Source organism: Penaeus japonicus, unplaced genomic scaffold (assembly GCF_977035675.1).
Source record: "Penaeus japonicus unplaced genomic scaffold, GWHDUDI00000001_assembly GWHDUDI00000042, whole genome shotgun sequence".
NCBI lineage: Eukaryota > Metazoa > Arthropoda > Malacostraca > Decapoda > Penaeidae > Penaeus > Penaeus japonicus.
This window is the reverse complement of record NW_028234444.1, coordinates 5,705,424-5,727,923: the sequence shown is the minus strand read 5'-3', so window position 1 is coordinate 5,727,923 and position 22,500 is coordinate 5,705,424. Positions and strand designations below refer to the sequence as shown.

General features: G+C 47.8%; 1 protein-coding gene across 1 annotated transcript in view; it reads right to left on the bottom strand.

Annotated features, from left to right (window-relative positions):
• The window catches only part of LOC122258059 (uncharacterized), a 116,284-nt gene that overhangs the window by 68,566 nt on the left and 25,218 nt on the right, over nt 1-22,500 (bottom strand). The window contains exon 2 of the mRNA XM_086535221.1: nt 20,537-21,669. Within this exon, the coding sequence (XP_086391347.1) occupies nt 20,537-21,472 (936 nt within the window). The 5' untranslated portion in view covers nt 21,473-21,669. The remainder of the gene's footprint in view (nt 1-20,536; nt 21,670-22,500) is intronic.

Genomic DNA, 22,500 nt, shown 5'->3' with positions numbered 1-22,500 from the left:
GTGTGTGTGTGTGTGTCTACACGCACAGATATAAACACAAAATAAACAAATAAGCGAAAATTACGTAAAAATCAATGGGTTTCGTAAACGTTGAAAAATGGCGGAAAATTGAGCATCACACACGTTAAAAAAAACATGAATCTATAAATAGACAGACAGAAATATAGAAGGAAAGCAATCAGAGATCTTGCATATATCATTTTAGAAATAATTATAGAAAACAAAAACAAACAAAAAATCACTAGATAAAGAAAACAAATTCATAAACAGACAAACAAGAACTTAGAGATCATGTAAATAACTTTTTCCACGTAAAAAAATGCATATTTTACAAGGTCAAAATATTGAATAAATGAATAACAAAAAGTAATACAATGACACTTTTGCATAACAATATGAGTAGATTTCGATGATATAGCATTTTTTTCATTTCTCTTCTAAACAATAAAAAATAATAAATAAAATGCGATCTCATACGCGAATGAGAAAGCTTCATTACCATTATCATCAGTGTTATCATCACTATCATTATTATATATATATATATATATATATATATATATATACAGACATACAGACATACAGACACACAGACATACAGACATAGACATGTAGACATGTAGACATGTAGACATGTAGACATGTAGACATGTAGACATGTAGACATGTAGACATGTAGACATGTAGACATGTAGACATGTAGACATGTAGACATGTAGACATGTAGACATGTAGACATGTAGACATGTAGACATGTAGATATGTAGACATATAGACATATAGACATACACACATACACACATACACACATACACAAACGAACAAGGATACAAAAAGACACAAGGGCGATGAACACAAGCCTTCGCCACAGGTTCTTCGACCTTAAGAGTAACTAAACACCACAGCCTGGCACTCCCCTACCCCCCCTTTAAACCTCACCCCTACACCTCTCTAAAAGACCCCCTCCCCCCTCCCCCCTCTCCCCCCTCCCCGGCCATAACCACTATATGACGGACGCTATTTGCCATTATTTCCTCCTTGCTATTCGGGGCGAGACAGTTCCACGACAACAAGGCCGATCTACCCGAGGTGTAGAGAGGGGATTTCCGACCAAGCCGCACGACCCATCCATCAGGCGGCGGCGGCGGCGGCGGCGTTACGGAAAGAGGGAAAAAAATCGTAGCGTTAAGGTAAGCGACGGAGCGGAAAGCGTGACGTCCGGCGCGTTTTGGTGACGGATGGTGACACAAGGGGGGGGGGGGAAGGGAGGGGGAAAGAGGGAGAGGGAAAGAGAGGGGAAATGAGGTAGAGGGGGAGAGGGAAAGGGAGGGGGTGAGGGAGAGAGGAAGGGGGAAGGAGGGAAGGGGTGAGGGAGAGGGAGGGGAAGGTGGTTGGGAAGGAGGGAGGGAGAAAGGGAGGGAGGGAGGGAGGGAGGGAGAAAGGAAGGGAGGGAGGGAGGGAGGGAGGGAGGGAGGGAGGGAGGAGGGAGGGAGGGAAGGAGGAGGAAGGAGGGAGGGAGGGAGGGAGAGAGGGAGGAGGAAGGAGGGAGGACGGATGAAGGAGGAAGGAGGAAAAGAGGAGAGGAGAGGGGATAGAAGAGAAAGATGGGGGGATGGGGGACAGACGAAAGAAAAAAAAAGAGTAAGAAGAACCAGAAGAAAATCAAAAACAGAGAGAGAGAGAGAGAGAGAGAGAGAGAGAGAGAGAGAGAGAGAGAGAGAGAGAGAGAGAGAGAGAGAGAGAGAGAGAGAGAGAGAGAGAGAGGGGGGGGGAGAGAGAGAGAGAGAGAGAAAAGAGAGAGAGAGAGAGAGAGAGAGAGAGAGAGAGAGAGAGAGAGAGAGAGAGAGAGAGACAGAGAGAGAGAATCAGGGAGGGAGCAGATAGAATGAGAGAAGGAGTAGGGGGTGGGGGGGGGGCGAGGAGGAACAAGGGGGACTGGGTACGGGGAACAAGTGGGGGAGGGGGGGGGGGCAAAGTTCGATGCTCGAGTAACAAGATGTGGACAGGCTACCGTCTGCCCGAGGCGGCCCGACTCGCCCGACCCGAGAACCTGCCTCCGCCATACGACCCCTTACCCCCCCCCCCTTTCCCCCCTACCCTTCAACCCTTCTACACCTCTACACCTCCCCCTCCTCCCTCTCAACCCTTCTACACCTCTACACCTCTCCCTCCTCCCTCTCAACCCTTCTACACCTCTACACCTCTCCCTCCTCCCTCTCAACCCTTCTACACCTCTACACCTCTCCCTCCTCCCTCTCAACCCTTCTACACCTATACACCTTCCCCCTCCCTCTTTCCCTCTACACCTCTATTCCTCTTTCCCTCTACATAACTATCCCTCTCCCCTTCTTTCTCTCTATCCCTTCCCTTTTCTTCCCCTCTACACCTCTATTCCTCACCCCCTTTCCCCTCTATCCTTCGCCCCTTTTATCCATCTACATCTCTACCATCCTTCCCCTCTACACCCTTTCCCCTTTCCCCTCCTTTTCTCTAGCAGAGGAAAAGAAAGAGGAAGAGGAAAAGAAGGAGGAGGAAGAGGAAAAATAATAATTAGAAGAAGAAGAAGAGAAGGAAGAAAAAGAGGAAGAAGAGGAGGAGGAAGAGTAAAAATAAGAATAGGAAGAGAAGGAAGAGAGAAAATAAGGCGGAGGAGGAGGAGGTACTGGAAGAAGGAGAGGAAAATGAAGGAGAGGAGAAGAGGGATGGCGACGACAATGATCAAAAGAACGAAGAAGAAAACCAGGAGAAAGAAAAGAAGAACTAAGCAAAAAGACTTGGAAGCATGAGCGAAAGAAGGAGATGCAGGAGAAGAAGAAAAAATAAAACTCGATAAAGCAAGATAGCAAGCACAGAAGTAGAGAGGGAGGTTGGCAGAGAGGGGGAGGGATGGAGGAGGGAAGGGGTAAGAGGAGGAGTGACGTGTCCCCCAAGGGCGCAGGACACAGGACACATGACACACGAAGGCGGCGCAGAAGACATGTCTCCATCTCCATCGAAATTTCGAGTTTTTCTTTATTCCTGTCAACACACTCACACTCACACTCACACTCACACTCACACTCACACTCACACTCACACTCACACTCACACTCACACTCACACTCACACTCACACTCACACTCACACTCACACTCACACTCACACTCACACTCACACTCATACATACACATACACATACACATACACACACACAAACACACACACGCACACAGAGGGTCACAGTCCTCCCCAAGCGATCTGATACAGAATGAACACGAGCGGAGGAGCGACTCGACACGTAAAACGACGAACCACGATCTCCGAAAGCGAACCGCACGGAGATGTACGATAATGGAAGGAGGAGGAGGAGGAGGAGGAGGAGATGGAGGAGGAGGAGGAGGAGGAGGAGGAGGAGGAGGAGATGGAGGAGGAGGATATGGAGGAGGAGGAGATGGAGGAGGAGGAGATGGAGGAAGAGGAGGAGGGGGAGGAGATGGAAAAGAAGGAAGAAAGGAAAAGGAAAGAAGGATAGAAAGAAAGTACAGAAGCAGAGAAGGAGGAGGATGAACCACACGAGCCAAAGAACCAAACGAGCCAAAGAACCAAAGGAGACGAACCAAAAAAAGAGACAGAGCGAAAATGAGACACGAGGCAAAGAGAGAGACAAAACGACAGACAAGCAAACGGAGACAGACGCGCAGCACGAGGAACCATTACCCAAGACGCGGCTCTTCCTCCCTAAATAAGGCGGAGAAACTGCCATGAAGCGGGTGAGAGGCTTCGACATCTCCCAGCTGGCGTGACACCCTCCCCCCCCTTCTCCCTCCTCCCCCCTTGGCACCGTAATGACCCCCCCACCCACCCACCCTTTCAATTCCCCTTCCCATCACTTCCTTTTCTCTCTCTCTCTCAGCTACGCCTTATCACTTCTCACACCTCAAGACCCCTTCTTCAGGTCCTCCCTTCAGGTCCTTCCTTCAGGTCCTCCCTTCAGATCCTCCCTTCAGGACCCCCTCCCCCATTCTTCAAGAGCCCCCTCCCCTTCAGGTCAGGTCAACGCCACTTCAGGACTTCCCCCCCCTCCCCTCCCTCCCTAACTCAAGTACCCACCCATTTCCCCTTCCCTTCCCTTCCACTCTCAGCCTTTCTCCCCGGATAGGCCTATCCACCCCACCCCCACCCCCACCCCCTCCACCGCCTTGTGACCAAACATCCTGCTCTTAAGTCATCGATCTTGTTACTCTCTATATGTTTTCGCTTTCCCTTCAACTTCAAGTACGAGAGGGAGGGAGGGAGGGAGGGAAGGAGGGATGAAGAGCGGGAGGAAGAGAGGGAAGTAGAAAAGAAGGAAGGAAGGAAGGAAGGGGGGAGGAAGGAAGGAAGGAAGGAAGGAAGGAAGGAAGGAAGGAAGGAAGGAAGGAAGGAAGGAGGGAGGGAAGGAAGGAGAGAGAGAGGGAGGGAGGGATGGACGGAAGGAGAGCGGGAGGAAGAGAGGGAAGTAGAAAGGAAGGAAGGAAGGGAGGGAGGAAGAGGAGGGAAGGAAGGAGGAAGGGAGGGAGGGAGGGAGGGAAGGGAAGGGAAGGGAAGGAAAGGAGGGAGGGAGGGAGGGAGAGAGGGAGAGAGGGAGGGAGGGTGGGTGAGGTTGAGGGTAAAGATGAGAGTGAGGGAGATATTAATTTTCAAAAGTTAATTCATACTATACACTGCATACACATAGATTGGCATATGAACTATGCCTAAATGGTTTGTACAGCAGAGAGAGAGAGAGAGAGAGAGAGAGAGAGAGAGAGAGAGAGAGAGAGAGAGAGAGAGAGAGAGAGAGAGAGAGAGAGAGAGAGAGAGAGAGAGAGAGATAGATAGAGAGAGAGAAAGATAAAGAGAAAGAGAAAGTGAGAGAAAGAAAGAGAAAAAGGAAAAGAGAAAGAGAAAAGGAGAAAGAGAGAGAGAGAGAGAGAGAGAGAGAGAGGGGGGGAGAGACAGAGAGAGGGGGGGAGAGAGAGAGAGAGAGAGAGAAAGAGAAAGAGAAAGAGAAAGAGAAAGAGAAAGAGAGAGAGAGAGAGAGAGAGAGAGAGAGAGAGAGAGAGAAGGCATAGTCTCCCGCCCACACAGAGGCCGACCGAAGGGTGACGTCTCTCTCGGAGGTCATGCCCCTCTAGCACGCAGTTAAACCGGCGACGATTTTAATCTATCATTATTTTCATTATTATCTCTTTACCATTCATTATCTTTATTGAACGGGGTATGCCTAAGAATGAATAATGAATGAATGCCTTCACAATGCGGATGGTATCAAGATGGCAGTATGAAGAGACATTTAGTCTCGATTTCCCGGATTGTGAAGTTATTCACTCTCGTCTACACCTCTTGTTATCTTGGGCTGAGCGCTGTGAGAGAGAGAGAGAGAGAGAGAGAGAGAGAGAGAGAGAGATAGAGATAGAGATAGAGATAGAGATAGAGATAGAGATAGAGATATAGAGATATAGAGAGATAGAGATATAGAGATATAGAGATATAGAGATATAGAGATATAGAGATATAGAGATATAGAGATATAGAGAGATAGAGATAGAGATAGAGATAGAGATAGAGATAGAGATAGAGATAGAGATAGAGAGGGAGAGGGAGAGGGAGAGAGCGGGAGAGGGAGAGAGAGGGAGAGGGAGAGAGAGGGAGAGGGAGAGAGAGGGAGAGGGAGAGGGAGAGAGAGAGAGGTGATCTTTCAGTTTCAGTGACTTTCAGTTGTAGGCCTGCACAACGTGCTAAATAAGCAACATGTGATACATATACATACATAAACAACAACCCCCCCCCCCCCACACAGACACAAACACGCAAGCAAACCCCACCTCCAACACAGACACAAACAGCTTACCCCCCACCCCACCCCCACCCCTACCCCCACCCTCGCTCCCCCCTTCCCCCTCGAGCAAACACACCCAGAGATGAAGTCACACTCGTATAAAACTCGAGCCAAAGGCAAGGAGTGAAAATGGAAAACAAGTTCATGAATTTAAAAAAAAATAATAATCAATGCAAATAATCTACTTACGAAAAATGAAATCCATGAAAAAAATATATATGGAAGACAAGGACAAATTTTAAAAAAATATCCAAAAGAGAAAAAGAAGAAACTAAAAATTCTGAAGAAAAAAGAAAAAGAAAAAAATTAAGTACTTAGTCGTTCAAAATGTTCAAAAGTTTTGCATTTAGGAAGCACAGCGCGCATTTTGCCCCCTATGACCTCCGCTGGATATGGGGGGAGGGGGAGGAGCGAGAGGGAGAAGGAGAGGGAATGGGAGAGAGAGAGGCTAAAGCGGGAGAAGGAGAAAGAGGGAAGGGAGGGGAAAGAGGTAAGGAGAGGGACCGAAAAGAAGGAGGGAGAGGGAGGAGAAGGAGAAGGAGAAGGAGAAGGAGAGGTAGGGGGCAAGAGCGAGTAGAGGGGAGGGGGTGGGGTGGGGAGGCAAAATGCAGTAGTAGGAGGGACAGGGGACGAAGGGGGGTGGGGGTGCACAGAGGGGGTAGAGGAAGGGGGAGAAGGGGGAGGGAGGGCGAGGGGACACAAGGTGAAGGGTAAACGCAAGTCACGGGGGCGTTGAAGTGTCAAAAAATGTGTAAATATTACAACACTGCTTGTAAAATGTTCTTTATTTTCTTGTTCATATTTGTAGTGTCTTACCATTGCAGATTTTATTGCCTGCTTTATCGTAAAACTATCACTATTTTTATCATTTTGTTGCTAACCACATAGAAAGAAGGATAAACAAATAGATAGATCGAGAGATAATTAGACAGATAAACAGATTGCTAAACAAACATACACATATAGGCCTATATCTCAACACCTATTTATGATTACCGACACATCGCCACCGCTGCTGAAGTAGATATCCTTTGCAATTACTGCCGTTGCAATTCCATCGTGCAAAGCGCAACATTTCCCAATTGGCGTCTGCAAAAAGCATTTCCCGGCTGGAGGCGTGGCGAGGCGGGCGCGGGCAGAGGCGAGGCTCCTGTTTGGGGACGCAAGGCGATGCGACTTTGTTTGGGGGCTTCATTTGGTGTTTGTTATTGTTGTTCTTCTTGTTGCTGTTCTTTTTTCTCTTGTTCCTGTTCCTGTTCTCTGTCGCAGGTGGCTAGTAGTTCCCGTTTGGGGGACCCTAGGCGATGCGATTCTTTTTTAAGGGACATTAGGCGATGCGATTCTGTTTTCGGGTTTCGTTGAAAATGTTGATGGTATTGTTGCTGTGGCTGATTTTTGTAGTCTTTCTCGTTGCTGCTGATGTTGCTGCTTTTGTTCTTCATATTGTTGTTCTTGTTATCCGGCAAGTGTCTGGCGGAGACTCCGGTTTTAGGGACGACGCCAGGCGATGCGATTCTGTTTGTTTTAGCGTGTTTCTGCGCCTGATTTGCGATGCGCTTTTGTTGTGAGGTTCCGCTGTTGTCATTTTTTTTCTTTTTTTGTCTTTTTTTTTTTGTCTTTGTCTTTGTCTTTTTTTGTGATCTTTGTTGATGTTGAAGTCTTTCTGTTGCATTACTCTTGTTCTGTGTTTATTTATCACCTCGAATTTTTGTTTTCTTTACTTATATAACTTGTGCATATGCATTGTGTCTATATTTTTCATCGATAGTTTCATTGATAACATTAAATAAACAAATCAGGTGATTTTAAAACACTATTACTACTTCATGATAAAAACAGTAATAATAAGATAATGATAGTAATAGTAACAGTTATAGTAGTAGTAGTAGTAGTAGGAGTAGTGATAATAATAATAATAATAATAATGATGATAACATTATTATTACTAGTATCATTATAATGATAAAAACAATATCAATAAAACTAATAATGATAATGATCACATCAATAAAAATGATAATATTAATAATGATAATAGCAATAAAAGCAACCACCCTCTTCCCCTCCCCTCCCCCTCCCGCAGTGATCAAGGGCGCGCGGTGACTATCTGTGTGCGGGCGGTCGTGGGCGTGCGAGTGTGGGCGGCCGCCTTGTGCTCTCCTGGCGTGGGCGTAACCGAGCTCAGCCTTCACGAGAGATGGGCGGCGTCGCGGTGGAATTATTTTGGAAATTTTGAGGCAAAATGTGAAAATATTCTTTTTTTAGGGGCGGCAGGGGGAGGGTTGAAAGGGGGGGGGGGTCTGTGAACCGCGGTGACACTGTGTACATCCTGGTTTGTTGTTGTTGCTGTTGCACTGTTGTCGTTCTGTTCTGTTGTTCTTCTTGTTATTGTCCTCTGTTCTTGTTTTCCTTATATTTGTTTGAGGGGAAGAGGGAATGTATATTTTTCATATTTGTTTATCGATCTTACCTTTTTATGCACTTATTTTTGCTTATTTATGTCGTTTGTGTATGTATTTGCTCTTGTTTTTCTTCCATTTCTTTGAGAATGATTATAGGGTTTTCATCGAATCTACTTACATATCAATTTACATATTTATCTCTTCATTTTTGTTTAGTCTTTATATCATATATATCATGTTTATCTATATCATCTGATTCTATGATTCTATTTGCCGAACTTCGGTCGTCTTAGACTGCCACGCCTGCATTAAATTCATCCATTCCCCTTAAATCAACCTTCTTTTTCGTTTTTTTTTTTTTTTTTTTTTTTTTTTTTTTTTTTTTTTTATGGTTGACCGAGAATCACCCCGACAACCACTTCGGCCATCGACAACCAAACTTCAACCGCCTATCCATCACCCAGCGTTTAGAATTCGGAAAGGCAATGGACACGTCAGAGCAAAAGTATTTACGAGAAGTTGACTCCTTAATCACTCGGCGCAGTTTAACCTCACCGCAATTCGCATCATCACCGTAATTATCACACCCGCAAATATATACCTGCATCTCCTCGCCCCACCTTTACAATTAGATATCGTGTATATATACTTGAATTTTATCTAAATACATTTAAATGTTACATACGCATAATCGGATACTGTATCCACACACTCAGATGTTATATATACACATTACACTACATATACACACTTGAATTTTATCTAAATACATTTAAACATTACATACACATATTCAGACACTGTATTCACACACTCAGATGTTATATATACACATTACACTACATATACACACTTGAATTTTATCTAAATACATTTAAACGTTACATACACATACTCAGACACTGTATCCACACACTCAGATGTTATATATACACATTACATTACATATACAGACATAGACATTGTCTCCACACGCTCAAACACGATATCCACATATTTTGATATATACATATACACACGAATGCAAATACACATACACGAATCTATATGCAAATACACGAATTTACATATGTAAGCAATGAACACAAAAACGAATATAGATATATATACCTTCAGAAATATAGACGTGAGTAAACAAAAATATATCTATATACATACAAGCACAACCATACAAATTTGCATTTGTAATTTAGATTTGCATTCATACATACAAACAACCATTAGTAGGATCACCACACATTTACCACTTAACCACTTACCTGCCCACTCACCCACCAGCCCACTTACCCAACCCAACCCAACCCACCTTTCCACACACCTTCCACCCACCTATACAACCATACCCCCTCTCCCTCCCTCTCACCACACACCCTCCCTCTCACACCCTCGCCCCCCCACCCACCCACCTTACTATATACCCCAGCCCTTCCCTTTACCACATACCCCCCCCCAACCACCCTCTTGCCCTCTTCCCCTTACATCACCCACACATACCTACCCCCCTACCCCCTACCCCCCCCCGACACATTCACCAACGCAACTCCCCTTCCCACCACGCCCTACCATCGGGCACGACTCCCCGAGATGCCACGAGTTACGCCCTTTCTCCCCCCCACCCCTGCGTCTCCCCTTCCTCTTCCCCTTCCCCCCTCCCTCCCCCCTCTGAACACACAACACATGCGCATCATAAACCTCCTCCCATGAACATTCTGTGGTAAGAAGGGCCAGTTTCTCTCTCTCTTTCTCTCTCTCTCTCTCTCTCTCTCTCTCTCTCTATATATATATATATATATATATATATATATATATATATATATATATATATATAGAGAGAGAGAGAGAGAGAGAGAGAGAGAGAGATAAACAGACATATAATATTATCTTTCCATCCCTTTCGAAGGTTTCCTTAACTCTCACTCTTTTTACTTTCCCACCATTTTACCTCCCTCCTTTCTTCCCTTTCCTCTGCCCCCCTCCCTCCTTCCTTCCCTCCCTCCCTCCCCCTACTCCTTCCCTCCCTCCCTTCCCCCCTCCTTCCCTTCCCTTCTCTTCCCTCCCCCCACTCCTCCCTTCCCTCTTCCCTCCTACCCTCTCTCTTTCTCTCCCTCCCTACCTCTTTTTCTCCCCCCCTCCCCACTCCTTCCCTCCCTTCCCTCCCTCCCCCTCTCCCTCTCGTAGTTGGGCAATCCCTAACCAGACTCACTTACGTCTCGGCCCGACCCGACCCGTTTCTTCCCACGGTCCCGGGTCACCTACGCAAGGAGACGCACGCGTGCTACAGCGAGAGAACAAGAACGAGAACGAGGAGGAGGAGGAGGGGGGAGGAGGAGGGAGGTGGTGGTGATGGGGGGAGGAGGAGGAGGAGGTGGTGGTGATAGGGGAGGAGGAGGGAGGTGGTGGTGATGGGGGGAGGAGGTGGAGGAGGATGGGAAGGAGGAGGAGGATGTGGGGGGAGGGGGGAGGGGAGGAGGAGGAGGAGGAAAAGAAGAAGAAGAAGAAGAAGAAGAAGGAAAGGGAGGGAGGGAAAGCAATGCCCCTACCCCCTCACACTAATGAACACACAACCCGACCTCCGCCCATCCATGCGTAGAGGAGAAAATGCACACGCACGCACGTACAGTGACTGTCGTAAACACACTTTATGAGCGAGCGAGAAGAAAAAAAATCATCCGGGCGAAGAATACAATACCCACTTCCTCTCTCTTTCTCTCTCTCTTTCTTCCTCTCTCTCTCTTTCTCTCTTCTCTCCCACTCTCTCTTCGCTCTTTCTCTCTCTTTCTCTCTCTCTCTCTCTTAACCAGATGGTGATTGATGAAACTTGATGGATCTCAACCAGCTGTGGCCACCTGGTCACGCAATCTTACAATCATGACATCTGTGTATAGGTGATGATAATAGTGCGACACGCCCGGTTAATTTTGTTTGTTAGCACCAAAAAAAAAAAAGGAAAAAAAGAAAATATAGACACACACACACACACACACAATCTCACACAAACACACACAAACAGACACATGCACAAAATACAAACGCAAAAAAGACAAAAACTCGCTCACACACCTAAGAACACGCAAGCACACGCAAGAAAAGCGAGAGCACAATCTTCTTGCAGCGACATCACCGTGAGAGTTACGAAGTTGGCAGTCACTGTGCATGTGCAATATTTCCAGGAAGACAAGAGTATGCGTAATTTGTGATCGTAAAGTCGACAATCCCGTGCGAATCTTACAAGAAACAAAATACTAATGAATAATGGTAATGATAAGAATAAGATTAGTGGTAATGATATTGTCATTATTTTCATTACCATTATCGTTGTTGTTATTATCATTAATATTACTGTTTCTATTATCATTATAATTATTGTTATCATTGCATCATCATTATCATTATCAGTATCATTATCATCATTAATAACAATCACTAATAATAATGATGAGCTTTTTCTTCTTCTTCTCCTCCTCTTCCTCGGAAAGATCTCGGAAATTTCCCACCATTTTTCTACCACTTTCAAACCCGATATTCTTGCGGTTCTACTCTTTACGTCTGTCTTTGTGTCTGTCTGTCTTTCTTTCTTTTTTCTTTCTTTCTTTCTTTCTCTATCCCCCTTCTTTTTTACCTCTCTCACCCCTATCCCTCCCCCTCCCCCTCACCCCCACTAAATCCAGAAAGATCAACAGAGAGAAAAAAAAAAGATACTAACCACAACCTTCATTCGGAAAATACACACTGATCCGGACAGCCGCTCCCCCCTACCCCTCCCTTCATCCCCTCCCCTCCCCCCCTTGCCGCCTTAACTCTTCACCTTCCCCCCCTTTACCCCCTTAACTCTTCCCCTTCCTCCCTTCCCCCTTTACCCCCTTAACTCTTCCCCTTCCTCCCTTCCCCCTTTACCCCCTTAACTCTTCCTCTTCCCCCTTCTCCCCTTACCCCCTCAACTCCTCCCCTTCCCCCTTACCCCCTCAACTCCTCCCCTTTACCCCCCTTCCCCTCCCCTCCCCCTCCCAGTCTGTAGAAAGTGGCTGGTATCGGGCTGGCCGTGACTGGAAGGGTGAGAGACCCGGTGTTTAGGCTTGGCGAGGTCCCAGCGCTTCTATCTCCATCTCCATCTCCAGCTTCTCTTTCTCCTTCTTCTCCATCATCTTTTCCTTCTTTATCTTCTTCTTGTTCTTCTTGTTCTTCTTGTTCTTCTTGTTCTTCTTCTTCTTCTTCTTCTTCTCCTCCACCTCTACCTCTACCTAACCACCTCTACCTCTACCTAACCACCTCTACCTTTACCTAACCACCTCCACCTCCACCTCCACCACCTCCTCCTCCTTTTGTCTTCCAAGAACCTCGCTTTAAAGGCCGCTGTCGATATTGCGATCCAAGACCAGAGGCTTTTGACTCGATTCTCGGAAATCTTCATTGTTTTTTTTGTTTTGTTTTTTTTTGTAATTCTTTTCCTTTTTTTTTCTTTTGTATAATGTCTTGCGAATCTTTCTTTGTATGTGTGTGTGTGTGTGTGTGTGTGTGTGTGTGTGTGTGTGTGTGTGTGTGTGTGTGTGTGTGTGTGTGTGTGTGTGTGTGTGTGTGTGTGTCTGTCTGCCTGCCTACCTCCTTGTCTGCCTGCCTGCCTGCCTGCCTGCCTGCCTGCCTGCCTGCCTGCCTGCCTGCCTGCCTGCCTGCCTGCCTGCCTGCCTGCTTGCCTGCCTGCCTGCCTGCCTGCCTGCCTCCCTGCCTACCTACCTGCCTACCTGCCTGCCCCTCCCCCTCTTTACTCCATTCCACCGACTGCAAGATGCCAAAGACCCCAACACCTTTGCTTTCATCATGCATCGACACCTCACTGCCTGCAGGGAAAACCCAAGCACCGTGCCTGGACTTTCTCCTTCGCATAAGTATCGAAAGTCACACACACGGAGAAAAAATCATTCATTCAGAAAAAAGAAGAAAAAAATTACGCATGGATAAAGTATGAATGAGCGTGAGTAATCTGAATGAGACTGAAATTATGCGTTACGAGATAATAACAATATATATATATATATATATATATATATATATATATATATATATATATATACAAGCACAACCATATAAATTTACATATACATTTACGTTCATAATAATTAACAAGGTCACCATACATTTACCACTTACCCACTTACTTTACTGAACACTCACCCACCAGCCCACTTACCCAACCCAACCCAACCCACCTTTCCACACACCTTCCACCCACCCATACAACCATACCCCCCTCCATCCCTCTCCCCACACACCCTCGGCTCCCCCCCACCCCACCCCACCGGCCTGACCACGAAGCTAATAGAGAAACGTTAATATGAATGAAAATTAATGGATATATTTCTTGCACATGTCTTTGATCTTAAAATATAAAAGAGGAAGAACTGAGGGAAGAAATGTAAGGCACAAGAAATCAAGTGAAAATAAAGCTATCTGTCTCCTCAATTTTTTTTTTTTTTTTTTTTAATAGAGTTTAGGTGCTGGGGGGGGGAGGAAGATATAGGGGTATATCAATAAAAAAAAAGAAAAATAAACTGCACTTATAAACAGTAACAGAATTTCCTTTTAAGGATAAATCATAGTTCGTAAAATAAAAAATAAAAAGAGAAAGAGAGAGAGAGAGGGGTGGTAGGGGGACGACAAGAAGAAAAGGCAATTATCAAGAAAAAAAATCCACTTATAAAGAAAACACATTATATAAATAATAGAATAATACAGCCACCTAGCAGGAGAAAGGGAGAGAGGAAGGGAGAGGAAGGGAGAGAGAGAGAAAGAAAAATAAATAGACAGAATACATACACCCAGACAACCGCAAAGGCGAAAGAGAGCCCGCCAAGAGAAATGTAACAAGCGCAGCAAGTGGTCAAGTCACTCCCCCCCCCCCCATTTTCCCTTCTCCAACTCCCCCCCCTCCCTCCGCACGGATCCCGACTCTGGCTCCAATTTCGTGGCAAAACCTCGATGCTTACCGCTGTGACAAGCTGGGAAGATCTGAGGAAGGGGGAAGGGGGGGAGAGTAGGGGGAAGGGGGGAGGGGTGTAGGGGGAAGGGGGAGGGGGATGAGAAGTAGGAGAAAAGACGGAGAGGGAGAGGGAGGGGAGAGAAGGAGAAGGAGAAGGAAAGGGAGAGGAAGGATAGGAGGAAGAGGGAGAGGGAGAGGAAAGAAAGGAGGAAGAGGAAGAAGAAAAGGAGGGAAAAGGAGAGAAAAGAGAGGAAGAAGAGGGTAGGGGAAACGCGAGAGGGAAGGTTATGCCGCCAAGGAGCTTTGAAGAGAGCGCGGCGTGTTGTTCCCGGGCTTGCAACTGCTTCCCGGTTGAAATTGCAGACGGCAACATCCGGTCCTTAAATTTTACCCCCCTCCCCCCTACCATCGCCTCCCCCCCCCCCTCCCCTTCCCATCTCCTTGTAAAATACACTTGTCGAAAATTGGAAAGACAAACACACATACTCGCATCTCCTTTCTGTTCCAAACGTATAATCTTGGACGCAAAAAAATGGTGTGTGTGTGTGTGTGTGTGTGTGTGTGTGTGTGTGTGTGTGTGTGTGTGTGTGTGTGTGTGTGTGTGTGTGTGTGTGTGTGTGTGTGTGTGTGTGTGTGTGTGTGCGTGTGTGTGTGTCTGTGTGCGTGTGTGTGCTTTAGTTATATATATATGAACATACAACTACACAAGCAAAAAATAACACACAAACACACAACCTCCTATAAAGAAGAGAAAAAAAAAAGAAAATAAAGAAAAAGAAAAAAAAAGACATCGAAATCAAGTGAAACGCCCCACAACACCCCCTCTCCCCCCACCCATCCAACACCCTCCCCCCCTCCCCATCAACCCCTTCCGCGTCACGACCTCCTTGACGCCGATGATAGCGCGTCAAGGAAGGGCGTGCGGGCGGCATGTACCCTCCCTCGCCTCGCCTCACCTCGCTTCTCTTACTTCACTTGGACTCACTTCGAGGTCATTCCCTTCTTTCGCTTCATCTTTTTTATTTATTCTTTTCTTTCTTTTTCCTCGTAAATTTGAATTAGATAACGAGCTCAAGAAATCTAGAAAGAAGTCTAAGAAATGTAGAAAAAAAAAAATTCCCGCAATTTTTTTTTTTTTTTTTTTTTTTTTTTTTTTTTTTTTGCAAACTACTTTCTCAACGCGTCTGTTGGATTCTTATTATCATTATTCTCGCCGTATTCCTCTTCTTTTTAAGCTGTCGGCGGATTCCCAGCGATTTTCTTTTGTTTTTGTTTCTCTTTTCCCTTGTTTGGTCAGTAACTCTCACGCTTTGCTTTCTCTCTCCTGTTTCCCTTTTCTAAACTTAATGGCTGGAAGTGTAACAAGCCTTGAAAAAGCACATTAGTAAGAATGAACAGTAAGATTACATGTATACCTTCATGGGCTCTCGCTTGTTCGCATGCTCCCTCGCTCACTTACTCACTTATTTACTCACTCACTTGTTCCCTCGCTCATTCATTCACTTGCTCACTTACTCACTTGCTCACTTACTCACTCGCTCACTTATTCACTCGCTCACTTACTCACTCGCTCACTTACTCACTCGCTCACTCACTCACTCACTCACTCACTCACTTGCTCACACACTCGCTCACTCACTTGCTCCCTCGCTCACTCACTTGCTCACTCACTTGTTCACTCACTTGCTCACTTACTCACTCACTCACTTGCTCACTTATTCACTCACTCACCTGCTCCCTCACTCATTCACTTGTTCACTCACACACTCAAAAATAGCAACAAGATTACCAAGAAGCGCTCTCCGGGCATGACTTGCAGGCAGAACCACTCATTAAAATGTTGTGACTATTCATTACCGACGACTGCCCACTCACTCCCGCCCATCAGCTGGTCACTACTCCGTTTCAAACCAGTTATAAGCGTGTAGTTACGGCCGGACACCAACACAACAAGAGGCGTGGGGGAGGGGAGGGGGGAGGATGGAGGGGGGGAGGGCGTGAAATGACCAGTTGCACTAAAATTACCCCCCGATGCAATGCTGCTTGTGAAACGAGTGAAATTTGTGGTTGCAGCGAGAAAAATCGTAGAGACATGAGGAAACAAAATTGTAGTTGTATCTCCAAGTTATTTCGATAACAGTAGTTACGAAACCGTAGTTACACTTTATCGTGGAAAGCAAGTGATATGATTGACTAACAAAATATTAACCCTATATAAGCAATCACGTTCAGCAGCGTATTTACAAGTGCAGACGGAATTTACAGATCACAAAAGCGTAGTTGTAAATGAAATAGCCCTTACAACATATCTCCACCTTGCGTAGTTACACAACAAAGTACAGTTACCGCCACAACAGAGAAGTTACAAATAATATCCATAAACAAAAATCTTCTTAAAATAGAATCAACCGCAACAACAGAAGCATTCACAACCCTCCCACCCACCCTCCCTCCCTCCTCCCTCCCTCCCTCCCTCCCTCCCTCTCTCCCTCTCTCCCTCTCTCCCTCTCTCCCTCTCTCCCTCTCTCCCTCTCCCTCTCTCCCTCTCTCCCTCTCTTCCTCTCTCCCTCTCTCCTTCTCCCCCTCTCTCCCTCCCTCCCTCTCTCCCTCTCTCTCCCTTTCCCTCTCTCCCTCCCTCCCTCCCTCCCTCCCTCCCTCCCTCCCTCCCTTTCTCCCTCCCTCGGCAGTCCAGTTATAACAACCACGAGTACAAGTTACCAGCCACAATGAAGTACTTTCAAACGCGAGGCAACTAAATAAAAAAAAATAGAATAAAAAAAAAAACGCCCACAACAGGCAACGGCGTAGACACAACGGACGCAAAACGGACCATCTCTTCCAAGGCAATCATGATATCAAAACAAATGGACTTGGAAATCAGCTCTTGAATTTTTTTTTTCTTGGGGCGGGGGGGTAAATGTTCTTATCGTGTGTACTGTTATATATCAAGGTGGACAGGTACTCACTCCCGGTCAGTCGAAGGCGCGCAGCTGGAGGCGAAGGTGGGGGAGGTGGGGTGGTGGAGGAAGAGGGGGAGAAGGGGAGGGAGGAAGTGAGAGGGGGAGGGGGAGGGAGAGGGAGAGGGAGAGAGAGAGGGGGGGAGGGACAGGGAGAGGGAGGGGGAGAGGAAGATGGCAGAAGGGGAGGGGGAGCGGAGGAAAAGGGGGAGTGGGGGAGAGGAAGAGAGAGAGAATGTGACGTTGGCTTTGACAAGTTTATTAAGACAAGTGGTTACGTGAACACATAAAGGATGATGGTAAGCAGCGAGAGACCGAAGAGAGAGAGAATGTGACGTTGGCTTTGACAAGTTTATTAAGACAAGTGGTTACGTACATTTCAAAAGGATGAGGTAACGCAGAGAGTCCAGACCGAAAGAGAGAGAGCGACAGAACCAGACAGACACATAAGCCAGAGCGGGAGAGGCAGGGGGGGGGGCAACCACACCCAAATCCTCATGTGTCCCTCCAAATCTGCCTCTTTTGGGAGAACCTTCTGCCGTTTGTGTGTTTTCTAGGTTGCGTCTTTAATCATCTCGGTTTCTACTTTCACCGATTATGCCTTTTGCTCCGTGTTCAGAAGACATACACACGCGCAAACAGACGAATGCACATACAGACACAATGCAAGAGCATAAGCCAGGGGGAGGGGGGGGGGGGGGCAACCACACCCACCCAAATCCCAGAGACAGAGTTGCACTTTTGGGGAACTTCTGAGATTCGCGCGCGCGCTGCGCGCGCACGCTCGCGCGGCACGTCTTTAACCGGTTCGGTTTTACTTTCACGATGCCTCTTTTCTTCCGTTCGAACTGCTTCCACACACACACGCAAACAGACGAATGCACATACAGACACAATGCACAAACAGACGCAATGCACAAACAGACGCAATGCACAAACAGATGTAATGCACACACCGACGTAGTGCACACACTGACGTAATGCACAAACAGACGTAAACACACTAACACACGCATACGCACATTTATTATACACGCACATTCATACACGCTCATATACACATAAATATAAATATAAAAATATAGATAAAGATGATGATAATGACGACTATAACAATAACAACAACATATAAAGCTTAACCCCCCCCCCTTTTCTCCTGCCATTGTCTCGCATTCTACCTTCTACCTGTAAAAAAAAAAGAAACAAAAAACACGTGGGAAAATGGCGTCGACAAAGTACTTCTTATGAAAAAAAAAATTGGACTTCGTTCGCCTCTCCCCCCTCCCCCTACCTCCTACTCCCACCTTCGCTGCCACTCAGCTCCTCCTTCCCCACCTTCCCCACTCCCCTTTTACCTCCCCCCTTCCCACCCCTCTTTTCCCTTGACTTCTCCTATTCCCTTCTTTTTTCTCCTATAGAGGAAGAGAGGAAGGAAGGAGAGAGAAGAGGGAAGGAGAGAGAAGAGGGAAGGAGAGAGAAGAGGGAAGGAAAGAAAAACGAGAAATAGAGGAGAGGGGAAGAGAGGTGGAGGGAGAGGGATAGGGAGAGTGGAGAGTGGAGAGAGAGAGAGAGAGACAGAGATAAAGAGAGAGAATAAGAGAGATAAAGAGAGAGAATAAGAGAGATAAAGAGAGAGAATAAGAGAGATAAAGAGAGAGAATAAGAGAGATAAAGAGAGAGAATAAGAGAGATAAAGAGAGAGAATGGGAAAAAGAGAAAGAGACGAGACAGAGAAAGAAAAACCCAACCCCTTCCCCCCTCCCCCCTCCCCCCTCATCCTTTCGAAATTATCTCCAATCTAAGCATCCGATTGACATGATTTTTTTTTCTTTAAGAAGACAGCAAGTTAAGAAGAAAAAAAAAAAGATAATTGGAAAAGACGCCCATAAAAGACGACCAATTACAGCTAATTACGCAACGAGATCCGTGCAACAGGATTATTACGAATGACGAAACAAAAGCTCTTGCTACACCCCCCCCTCTCCCAGCACCCTCCCCTCCCTCTCCACCTTCTCCACCCTCCCCTCCTTCTCCACACTCCCCCTCCCTCTCCACCCTCCCCTCTTTCTCCGCCTTCCCCTCCCTTCCCTCTCCGCCTTCCCCTCCCCCTCCCTCTCCATTTTCCCCTCCCTCTCCACCTTCCCCTCCCTCTCTCAAACCTCGTCTCTCCCCTCCCCCTTCCTTCCACCTCCCCTTACCTCTGACCCCTCTCCCCTTCCCCCTCCCCTCCCACTCCACCTACCCCTCCCTTATCCACCGCCCACTAGCCCCTCACATCCCCCTCCCCCCTCCCCCTCCCCCTATACTCAAAACGCCAAAAAATAGACGGAAAAATATCCATATAATAGTCATACCTTCCGCCCCAAATGGCTCATTGTTCTGAGCCATTCCCTCCCCCCCCCCCTCCCCAATTCACCCCCATGCAACCCCTTTCTCCCCCCTACCTATACCCCCCAACCCCCAACCCCTAAACCTCCCACCCCTCATAAAGGCCATCTTCGGGAAACTTTGACTTCCCCGCCAGTTATGCGGTCCTCGGTGCGCGTGCGTGCCCCGTACCTCACGTACCTCTCGATGAGATGAGGTTCCTTTGGATTAGATCACTTTTCCTTTGGATTTTATTAGTTTCTCTTTGATTAGATTAGATTCTTTAAAATAGATTAGGTTCCTTTTGATTAAATTACTTTTTTTGGGATTTGATTAGTTTTTTTTTTTTATTAGAATGAGATTTTTTTATAGAATACTTTTTCTTTTTATCAAATTTGATTTCTTTTTTATTAAATTTGATTTCTTTTTTATTAGATTAGGTTCCTTTTGATAAGATTGGGTTCATTTTGATTAGATTAGGTTCTTTTTTATTAGATTAGGATCCTTTAGATAAAATTAGGTTCCTTTCGATTAGATGATAGGGAAAACTATGAGATAAATTATGGTGTTTCATTCTAGATTTTTTTTTTTCCGACTCGATGATAGAGAAATGGTAGTAAGGATGCTATTTTGTTCTTTACTTCTTATTCTTAATGGTCGATTTGTGTGAGAGAAAGAGGAGGGGGAGGTGAGAGGGAGAGTGAGAGGGAAGGAGAGAGTGAGAGGGGAAAGAGGGAGGGAGGGAGTGAGGGAGGGAGGGAGGGAGGGAGGGAGGGAGGGAGGGAGGGAGGGAGGGAGGGAGGGAGGGAGGGAGGGAGGGAGGGAGGGAGAGAAGGAGTAAGGGAGAAAAAGAGACCAAGCGCCCTTGAGATGTCACGTAACGTGACATCCACTTCTTTTCGACCAGAAAGGTTCGTGATAGAAAAAAGCCTGACCTGTGCGCGCGGACTGCTTCTGAAGGAGGCCAGGTCACAGGTCAGGAAGGCCTGCGGGTACTCACCATGAACGGCAGGTGGTTGACGAGGAAGCAGAGCGCCGCCACGGCCAGCGTGGTGCCCCACCGGAAGTCGGAGGCGGGCGAGCGGGGGACGCCGCCTCCCCTGGCTGCGCCCGCGCCCTTGTGGCTGCGGACGGGTAGCGCGGGCGGGGGGCGGTGCGGCGGCGGCGGCGGCACCAGGTCAGACGTGGAGGAGGCGGCGTGCAGACCGGCGGCGGGCGCGCGCGCTGAGGACGCCGTGGAGGAGGCGGTGGAGGCAGAAGAGGCAGCGGGCGCGCGGGCGGCGCTGGAGGCGGTGGAGGAGGCGGTGGCGGAGGCAATGGGCGCCAGGTCCGAGTGCGCGCGCGCGGGCACGGAGCAACCGCGCGCTGCCTGCACCACGCCAGCGCTGACGCCGCCGGCCAGCGCCAGCACGCCATACACGCTGAGCACAAAGAGCGCCAGGCGCACGTGCAGCGCGTGCGGCAGGAAGCTGCAGTGCTCGAAGGCGGCGGGCGCGTCGGCGGGGCGCGCCAGCAGCGACGCCACGCCCACCAGCGCCGCCACAGTGGCCAGCACCGCCAGGTGGTAGCGGATCTGGTGGCGGCGCACGGAGAAGCGGTATTTGTAGGGCCACTGGCACGTGAGCGCGCGGTCCACCAGCAGCGACGCCAGCGTGGCCGCCTGCAGCGCGCGCGTGGCGCTCAGACTCCAGACGAAGGCCCCGCAGGCGGCGCCGGACTCGGGCCGCATGAGGCTGAGCAGAGCGAAGGCGAACACCTGCAGCGCCATCAGCAGCTCCTGCACGAACACCGCCAGCAGAAAGAGGTCGACGGAGCGCCAGTGGCGGCGGTACGAGTGGAAGACGCCCAACGCCCACGCGCACAGCAGGAAGACGAGGGGCGCCGCCGCGGACAGTCCGATCCAGCTGTAGGTGAGCGCGCGCATGGTCACGGCCATGGCGCCGCGGGAGGCGCTTAGCGCGCGCGCGGGGCCGCCTGGCGCCGGGGCTCCTCAGCGCCGCGCGGGGACGGCATCGTCGGGCGGCGGCGAGCGGCGCTCACGCCCGGCCGCCTCGCCTCGCGGCCATCGCGGGGCAGGCGCACGGCGGGTGGGCGGCGGGTGGGCGGCCGAGGAGCGGCGTCGTCGGAGGCAGGCTGGAAAGAGGAGACAGGGAGGTCAGAGGCGGACGGAGCTCGGGAAGGGAATTATATGAAGGTGTTAGGAACAGGACTCAATCAGTTGTATTTTGTACACTATGTTCTTTGCATTTAAACATTGATTCACTAATATTTAACATTATCAAGTAAATCTCAGACATATTTTTATCTACATTTGTTATTAATCAACAAAAACCTTCTACACTGCCTCTGTTTCATCCAATATTATCACCGCAAAAACCTTAACCCACACCACCACCATCATCAAAACCACCATCACCATAAAAAAAACACCATAACCACCCCCCCCCCCTCCACCATCATCAAAACCACCACCACCATAACCATCATCATCAACAACAGCGTAGACACAACAACTTCAACAACAATAGCAACAACATTGGCAACAGCCAAGCGAGATGCAACATCAGGTGACGCGTGCAACCCGATACACAAGGAGCGGCCTGTCCTTGGGTCGCTGGATTTCTTTCCTCTTTCAGTTTGCATTGTTGTTTTGTTGCATGCCTGTTTTGGTCTATTATTTATTTCATATGTTTTATTTACGAGTATTTTCTTTTTATCATTGCATTTTTTTTCTCTTCTTCCACCCCACCCCCCTCTCTTTCTCTCTCTCTTTGTGCCTCTGCGTCTGTCTCTGCGTCTGTCTCTGTGTCTGTGTGTCTGTGTCTGTGTCTGTGTCTGTGTCTGTGTCTGTGTCTGTGTCTGTGTCTGTGGCTGTGTATCTGTCTCTGTCTGTGTCTGTGTATCTGTCTATATCTGTGTCTGTTTGTGGCTGTGTATCTGTCTCTGTCTGTGGCTGTGTATCTG